The sequence below is a fragment of the Pteropus vampyrus genome, unplaced genomic scaffold (genome assembly GCF_000151845.1).
Source record: "Pteropus vampyrus isolate Shadow unplaced genomic scaffold, Pvam_2.0 Scaffold138, whole genome shotgun sequence".
NCBI classification, from domain to species: domain Eukaryota; kingdom Metazoa; phylum Chordata; class Mammalia; order Chiroptera; family Pteropodidae; genus Pteropus; species Pteropus vampyrus.
This window is the reverse complement of record NW_011888919.1, coordinates 2,065,640-2,074,907: the sequence shown is the minus strand read 5'-3', so window position 1 is coordinate 2,074,907 and position 9,268 is coordinate 2,065,640. Positions and strand designations below refer to the sequence as shown.

Below are 9,268 nucleotides of genomic sequence, written 5' to 3'. Positions count from 1 at the left end.
TGGCAACCGCCATTTAATTTTCTGTCTCTGTATATTTGACAACTCTTGGTACGTCATGTAAGTGGGACCATATACATAATCCTTTTGCGACTGGCTTATTTCACTTAGTGTAATGTCTTTGAGGTTCATCCATCTGACAAGGATTTTAAAGCATGTATCAGAAATATTTCATTAAGCAATTACATGCTGGAAACATGAAAGAAAATCTTAGCAAAGAAATAGATATGAAGTAGAACCAAATGGAAATTTTAGGACTGAAAAATACAGTAAATGAAAAAAAAATCAATGGGTGGACTCAACAGCAAAATGAAGGGACAGAAGAAAGAACTTGAAGATAGAGTGATAGAAAATAATGCAAATAAAAGAAAATAGACTGGAAAAAAAAATGAACAGAGCCTCAGGGACCCATGAGACTATAACAAAATATCTCAACTTTCATGTGATTGTGGTCCCAGGGGGAGAGGAGGATAAGGGTGAGACTGAAGAATTAGTTGAAGAAATAGGTGGAAAATGTCCCCAATTTGGTAAGAGATATAAACCGACAGATTCAAGAAACAGTGAACTCCAAGCAGAGTAAACCCAAAGAAATCACAACATGTTCAACTTCTGAAAACTAACAAGAAAAAAAAAAAAATCAAAAGCAGAGAGGAATGACACCTGAGCTGTAAAGGAAAAACATTCAAAGGACTGGATTTCTCACCAGAAAGCACAAAGGCCAGAGACATGGCGCACTATTTTTCAAGTGCTGAAAACAGAGCTGTCAGTGCTATATCCAGTAAGAATATCCTTTGGGAATAAAGGGGAAATCAAGACATTTTTAGATACAGGAAGCTTAAGTGTATTTGTCACCAGCAGACTTGCTCTGAATAGCGAATGGAAGTTCTCTAAACAGAAAAGCAAATAGAAAAAGGCTTGGGATTTCAGGAAGAAAGATCAATGAGTGGGTAAAAATAGAGATTAGACAGTCTCAAGTTTTCTATTATGTTTCATGTTTGGAGCAAAAATGGCATTGTCTGACAGTTTTAAATGTATACAGAGGAAATACTTAAGAGTTATATGTGGGGTAGGGTAGGAGACTTAAAGGGAGGGAAAGTTTTTATATTTCATTCAAACTGGTAACAACAGCAATAGACCGATGAGATGTATGTATGTAATAAATATAATAACCTGCAGCAACCACTAAAACCGCGAAGAGAGATGCTCAAAGACACTAGATAAATGACAGGAAAATGGGAAAAAAAAAAAACAAAAATAAAACTGCAGAGTTAAGTCCTAACATATGAATAATTCATTAAATGTAAACTAAATGCACCAATTAAACTACAGAGATTGGTATTATGGATTGAAACATGAGATCCAGCTCCATGCTACAAGAAACTCATTTCAAATATAATGATATATGCAGATTAAAAGGATGGAGAAAGATATACCATGCAAACATTAATGAAAATAAAGCACAGATGACTAATATAAAAATGTAATCATAAATTTACCACACCAGCCATAATTATATTAATAAAAGCTAACATTCATTGAAGACCTATGTACTAGATGCATACGTTTTAAGACAATGCTGTCAGTAGAACTTCTGCAATGATGGGAATGTTTTCTATTGTGCTATCCAACACAGTATCCATTAGCCACATGTGGCTCTTGAGACTTTGAAATGTAGCTAGTGCAACTTGGAGAGTTTTAATTTTATATAACTTAAAATTTAAATTTACATCATCACATGGGATTAGTGGCTACTGGATTCGAACAGTTTTAGGAACTTTCTATACATTCATTAATAGAAGAATTTTCTTTTATGGGTCCCGTCATACAGATAAGGAAATGGATTAGGAGATTTGTCTCAGGTGATGGCTGCTTGTGAGGGTCATAGCTTTGGGATTTAAACTGAAGTGTCCTGGTGTGAAAAACCTAACTTTGACACTGAATGCTGTCAAAAATAGGGTCATAGATAGGTGACATGTGCCTTGAGAGTGCAGAGGACCAAGTTCATAGTCCTCAGGTCACCCTTCCTGAGTGGGCGGGGAGGATGGCTGGGAACTTGTTCCAGATTCTGAGGGCCATGAGTCTCCTTTACATAGTTTTTCTTCTTCATCCCACATTTCAATTCCATACGTGAATTTTCCACATTCCCATCAAAAGTACATAATTAAAAAATAACTCGTTCGTTTCACTGGATGTCATTTGTGAGTAGTCCTACAGTAAGCACCCTAGAACTCTAACTCTTGAGTCATGAGATAAACACATTTTATAATTTGATGGGCACTACCAAATTGTCCCAGAAATGTTAGGTCAGTGTAGTCCCAGCAGGGTCTGATAGTCGCCTTTCCTTTCTCACACAGCACACTCACTAAGCCTGGGTGCTGTCACTTTGTTACAGTCTGACAAACCTCCACCTCCCCCCACTTACTGCTGCCCTCTCCCAGGGGCCCTTGGTGGTGAGATTGAGGTTGCCTGTGTTTGGCGTTGTAGGAGGAAGTGACGTTCAAGGACGTGGCTGTGATCTTCACAGGGGAGGAGCTGGAGCTGCTCAACTCCGCCCAGAAGAAGCTGTACCGAGAGGTGACGCTGGAGAACTTCAGGAACCTGGTCTCAGTGGGTGAGGACATGTGCCTTCTGTCAGTCAATGTCAGCTCCCAGGACTGTCTTGGTTTCAAATGTTGAAGATATTGGGACTCTAAATATGCATCCCCCAACCTTGGGATGTGAGTTTCCTAGTTCCTGTGGGACAGCTCCTCTATTCTTTGCCTGTGGTTTATAAATTGCAGTTGTGACATCTTGGTGGGGTTTAAAACCAGTTGGTGAGTTGCATTATTATTGCGTTTAATGAAATGGAGCTAGCATAGCTCCTTGTCAGGAACTGCATGCAGCGCAACCAAAACAGTAAAAACAGGAACGGATGTGATAAAAGTAGGTAATGATTGGAATCAGAAGTTTCAGTCACTTGATCCAGTGATCTGTCTGCTTCTGTGGGTTTATGTACTGGATCACAACATAAAACGTATTTATTACAACAGGTCACGGTCAGAATTTGGAGACATACTACTTAAAGCGCACATGGATTATAGTATTGGGATTAAAATTTTTGTCTTTAGTGTAAAATTTAGTGTCTTTAGTGCCTTATACATAAGCCATTCATTTTTCCCAGGGTATCACTCTTTCAGATTAGATCTGATATCACAGTTGGGGAGAAAGCAGAAGCTTCAGATGCTAGAGCTAGAAACCTGTGGAGGTGGGTGTTCGTTCAGGTGAGAAAGGGCAGCCTGAGTCCCCGTAGGGAGCAGCCCAGGTGCTCTCCTCACCGCCCCCTGGGGGCGGCCACCACTCTGGCCCGAGCCCCCGCCATTCATTCCTCCTCTTAGTCGCAGCAGCTTCCCACTGCCTCCTGCGGTCTGCTCTCCCTCAGCAGCCCCATCAGACAGCAGCAGGATCGCGTCTGACCAGGTCGCTTCTCTGTTCACCCGCGGTGACTCCGGCTCACGCATACCGTGCCCTGCAGGCGCCTGCCTGGGGTGGCCACCCACCCCTTCTCTCGCTTGATTTCCTCTCCCTGCCCTTCGCTCAGCCCCTTCCTGCCGCCCGAGGCTGCTTTGTTTTTCACACCCTCGTTTTTCAAACCTGAGTGTGCCTCCACCTGGATGGAGGTCTTTCCCTCGGCCCCCCATCTGCCTGCGGGCTCTCACTCCATACCACCCCCTGGCTCCCGCCTCACTCATCTGTGTCTGCTCAGATGTCATCTCGTCACAGAAGCCTGCTCCGACAACCCTGCTTCCCATCTTCATCCCCCTGAAATTAGCCTATTCTGCGACTAATCATTACGCGCCAACTGACATATTAACGGATTATGTTTTGTTTACTGGTTTATGGCCTTTCTCTCCCCATTAGAGTGTGATGAAAGCTGGGATTGTATCTGTTGTCTTTATTGCTGTGTGCCAGGTGCCTCTGGTAGACTTGACACGTAGGTTGTTAAATATTTGTTTAGCAGGTGGATGAATGGATGGACTAGTGGGTGAGTGGGTAGGTGGTCCAGTTTGGGTGGTAGCGACCGTGGTCTCTGCAGTTGTCAGGAAGCACTGCCTCCTCCGTGGACCCAGTGACATTCTCCCGCTCTACCTCCTCCTCGCCTCTCTCCCTTCCCTTCATTTCCCCCTTTTCTTCACTCTCTTCTTCCTCCATTTATCTTTACTTTGCATATCCCTCAGGTAAACCCAGCCTAAAACAGTCAGTAGAGTCCTACTTGCTGGATAGAAGCACCAAACATCAAAAACTAAATCAAACAAAAATTCGGGGAAATCCAGCTGCCAGTCTGATAGTTTGGGCCCTGCCTGTTGGAAGTAGTGGGGGAAATCTTAGTCCTTTTAGTTTCTTTTCTTGTCTTCATGCTGCGTGGAGGTTTCCTGCAGTCAGTAGGATCGGGCGCTGGCTCCGTTTGGCTCCCACCCTCGTGTTTCTGCATAAATGTAGCCTTGGGAATCACCACCCCAGCTGCTACTGTTGTCTCTTTTTCTCTTAATAGGTAGCTTGCCAACTGCTTTGCCTTCTTGAACAAATCTTTTATTTTTAAAATTTGGGCCAGCTTTTCGTTGAAATATGTACAGAAAATTGCACGGATTATAAACGTACAGCTCCGTGAATTTTCAGGGTGTAAAATGACTTCTTGTTTTACAGTTGTTGTTTTTTTTTTTTAAATCAAGGTAACGTTTCCATATGCACAGTTTAAGCATGCAGTTTAACGAGTTTTGACAAATGGTTGTACCTCTAACTCGCAGCCTTCAGAAAGCTGAACAATTCTCACGGCATATTCTACCCTCCTCTCCCTTATTAAAATTTCTTTTGGCAACAGCAGAATACCCCCGGATTTCGATTTCGCATTTCGTCTGTCCATCTAGTTGCCCCGCTCCATCTGTGAAGAATATCCTTGAGGCCTGTTTTCCTTGTATTGTGGTGCAAATGAAAGTGTTTCTTCTCCCTTAAGGATCCTTATAAACAAAAGCCGACCGAGAACAGTGCTAGGCGGCTCTCACTTCACTCCTCCTGGAGGCATCTCACAAGTGGAGAATAAATCAGTGTGATTGAAGGATTATTTCCAAACATTGTTACTCTTCTGGTGAATGTGTAACCTAATTACACTTTCTGTGGACTTGTATTAGCTATCTGTACCTGTATAACAAATTACCCTTAAATTTAGCAGCTTAAAACCGCAAACATTTATTCTCAGTCTCTCAGAGTCAGGAACCTAGAGGCAGCTTAGCTGGTGGTTCTGGGTCAGGATCTCATAAAGTTGTTGTCGGCATTCCCCAGAGCCGCGGGCCACTGAAGGCTCGATGGGACTGCAGGCTTGCTTCCGAGATGGACTCATCCTGTGGCTGTCGGCAGAAGGCCTCAGTTCCTTACTGGCTTTTGACAGGAGATCTCCGACCTTTGCCAAGTGGGCCTCTCCTAGGGCTGCCTGAGTGTCCACAGAACATGGCAGCTGGTTTCCTCCAGCTGAGTACACCCAAGGGTGTGATGCAGAAACCACAGTGTCTTTTATGACCAAACCTTGGAAGTGATGTACTGTCACTCCTGCCATATTCTGTTGGCTTCATAGACCAAATCCTGATACATCGTGGGGGTGGGACTTGATAGCATATGGACAAGAGGAGGCAGGATCGGTGGGAGCTGTCTTGTGTGCTGGCTGTCCTGTGTGCTGGCTGTCATGGCACCTTTTGGTACGTACAGATCCATGTCTACAAAACCTGGAAGAAATATTAGCCATTCTGGTTTATCAGAAAATTCAGCCAAGTTAAGTGGCAACAATTATCACAGGATTTTTACTCCCATGAGATGTGTCAGTTATGGAAAGTGTTTTCTAATTTTTTTCCACTTATAATACTCAGCACTTGAATGTTATATGCCAGGACATCATTGAAACAAAGAGGGATTCTCTGAAAGCTAGTTTGTTTATTAACGTGTGTGTTTACTGGCTAAAACAGGAAATAATGGCGCCATCTCATGGTTCATTACCAGGACAGCTGAAGTGTTTCCCTTTGCAAATACATTCTTTTCACTTTGCTGAGAATGTCTCTGCTCTGTTGCCCATATTTCTAGTTTTGGCCTCATATGTAAGTCCTGGTTGAGTTCCAAATGAGTCTCGTCAACACTCAGTGGGTGGGAGCCCACTCCACACTGCTTCGTGATAAAGCTGAGCTGAGCTCTCCTCCAGTCGCTTGAGGGTCGAGTGTGGCTGGCCTGTGAAACGTATTCATCTCTGAAACACATTCACATGTCCTCATTTTCATCTCTGAATTCTTCTTCTTCTAGGGCACAGGAATCAGAATGAGATAGAGACTCTTCAGGAAGTAGGGTTAAGATATATTTTAAATGAAGACCTCATATACTGGCAAATATGGGAACAATTTATAAGTAAATTAACCACAAATCAAGACTCGACAATAAATCTGCGAGGCAAGACGTCTGAGTTGCCAAAACAAGGTAATTCCTCCTGTCAGTTGTGGGCAGGAGAATCTACTCAAGTTTCTGAAGATAACTATGTAAGAAAGCTTCAAGTGAAAGTTCAGAGTTCCAGTAGTATAAAAAATCAAGAGTTTCCAATTAAGACCACCTGGGATTTCTGGAAGAAAATGTGTCTGAAAGAGTCACAGAATGATCAGAGTAGGTGTCGACAAATTGATGGAAAAAATAAACTGTGGATGTATGATCATCATGTTATGACAGGGAGCTCTCATCACGACGACGATGATCAGGAAAGACACAAAGGTGAGAAGTCTGATAGCCATAAAAATTGTGGGAAAGGCGTCATGAAGAAACCGTCGCGTCATAGTAGAATCCACTCAGGAGAGCAAAGCTCTGATGAGAACGGAAAAGGCTCCAGCCTTGGACCTCATCAGCCATTGCACTTAGGAGAGAAGCGCCATGTATGCAGTGAGTGTGGGGAGAGCGTCAGCCACGGCTCAGGGCTTTGTACTCACCCAAGTGTTCACACAGGAGAGAGATACAGTAGGACCGGCGAGCGTGGTGGGCATGGACGTCAGAGTGTACATCTGCAAACTCACCAAAGAGCGGGCGCAGGAGAGAAATCCTCCACACGTCCTGTTTGCGGTAAGAGCTTCAGTCGGAACTCTTCTCGTCTCCCTCATGAGCCCATTCACCCAGGAGAGAACCCGCAGAGGGCTGGTGAGTGTGGGAAAGCCTCCAGCCGTAGTTTAGATCTTAACCCTCACCGTGCAGACGACACTGGAGAGAAATCCTGGAAATGTGAGGTGTGCGATAAAGTCTTCAACCAGACATCACAACTTCAAGCCCATCAGCGAGCCCACCGTAGAGACAGAACACACAGACGTGAGGCGAGTGACAAAGCCCACCAGAAAGCCCACTCTAGCGACAAAACACACAAACGGGAGGCAGGTGACAAAGCCCATCAGAGAGCCCAACCTAGCGACAAAACACACAGACGCGAGGCAGGTGACAAAGCCCATCAGAGAGCCCAACCTAGCGACAAAACACACAAACGCGAGGCAGGTGACAAAGCCCATCAGAGAGCCCACACCAAAGACAAAACACACAAACGGAAGGTGCGTGATCGAAGACAGAAGCCTGGCGCTCCTCAGGGAGAGAAACCGTTTAAATGTGATGTTTGTGGTAAGGACTTTGGTAAGGCCTCAAATCTTAATACCCATCAGAGAATGCACACTGGAGAGAAGCCGTACAAATGTGATACGTGCGATAAGTACTTCAGCCATAATTTCCATCTTCAGGCTCATCAGAGAGTCCACACAGGAGAGAGACCATACAAATGTGACACATGTGGTAAGGGCTTCGGTCAGATTTCTCATCTGCAGGCCCATCGGAGAGTCCACACGGGAGAGAAGCCATACAAATGTGACAGGTGTGGGAAGGGCTTCAGTCAGAGCTCACATCTTCAGGACCACGAACGAGTCCACAGTAGAGAGAAACCCTACAAATGTGCTACATGTAGGAAGCGCTTCAGTCGGAATTCTTATCTTCAAGCCCATCAGAGAGTCCATACGGGGGAGAAGCCCTACAAATGTGAGGAGTGTGGGAAAGGCTTCATTTGGAACTCGTATCTTCACGTTCATCAGAGGATCCACACAGGAGAGAAACCCTTTAAATGTGGCGTCTGTGGTAAGCGCTTCAGACAGACGTCACACCTTCAGGCCCATCAGAGGGTCCACACTGGAGACAAATCCGACTAATGTTTTGCTTTCGTAAGAGCCAGTGTCTTCAGGTTCGTCAAAGAGTACACAATGGTGATAAATCCAGTGCACCGGATGAGCGTGATAAAATTGTGTTGTTCTTCAGAACTTAGACTTCTTGTTTTCATCAGAAAATCTACACAACAGAGAATACAAAACTTTGCATTTTAAGAATTCAGGTGTGAGCTGAGTTTTTCTTCACAGTCATCTGAATTCCATTGGAGGGAACCCATCTGTCACATGAATATGGCTCGCATTTTGGGCAGGACTCAAAATGTCACAGTTCTTAAGAGCATACACAATGGAGAAATCCTATAAGAGTGGTACAGTATGTTCATCATAACCTTCACATTCAGTAGAATCTACACAGGAGAGAGGCCTTTAAAATGAGAAGGAAGAACAGGACTTTAGCAAAAGTGTAATGATGGACATGAAATTCAGGGCCACTAGAAGGTCAGGTCCATGGGGGCAGGAAGTTTGTTGGTTGCTGAGTGACCATGACCTTGACCAGTGCCTAATAGTAGATATCCTAGAAGTGTCTTAAGTTTGTGAAGAAATGCCTGTTATAAATAGGACAACTATATGAAAATTTTAATGAGCTCAAGCTCAATTTGTCAGAGTAAATTCTACTAGGGAAAGGATTTTCCAAGTCTTGAAAATTAAGGAAATGATCACTTAATAAAGATACATAAATTCATGCAGTCTGCAATTTGAGTGTAAGATTTTTGCACTTGGCTCCTGACCTCTGCTCAGCTTCACTTTTCAAGCAGTAATGGGCTATAGTTTTTATTCTATCATTTAAGACTTTTTTGTGTGCTCTGTTCTGTCAGTTGTGTAATAGTGTAAGTTTCACTGTATTTTTTGGGTCTTTTGTGGCAGGAACAGACAGAATGAAAAATGAGAAACTTGTTTTTAATTCCTTAAAGCATCATGAGGAAGGCGTGGGGAAAAAAAAAGAGCAACATATAACCTGCATTTTGGGTGTTGAACTAAGCTTTTAAGGCACAGAGAATTTTGGACACCACCCCATACTTCTCAGATGC

The 9,268-nt window shown here is 43.7% G+C and overlaps 1 protein-coding gene across 15 annotated transcripts in view; it reads left to right on the top strand.

The window, feature by feature from the left end:
- The window catches only part of LOC105297366 (zinc finger protein 233), a 20,104-nt gene extending 11,182 nt beyond the window's left edge, over positions 1 to 8,922 (top strand). For 14 of the 15 annotated variants that reach the window (XM_023535303.1, XM_023535314.1, XM_023535313.1 and 11 more), the window contains 2 exons: positions 2,482 to 2,608; positions 6,313 to 8,922. In XM_023535303.1, coding sequence (XP_023391071.1) covers positions 2,482 to 2,608; positions 6,313 to 8,225 — 2,040 coding nt within the window. In that variant the 3' untranslated portion in view covers positions 8,226 to 8,922. The remainder of the gene's footprint in view (positions 1 to 2,481; positions 2,609 to 6,312) is intronic. The other variant, XM_023535315.1, reaches the window with a different exon arrangement.
- Positions 8,923 to 9,268: the final 346 nt, after the last annotated feature.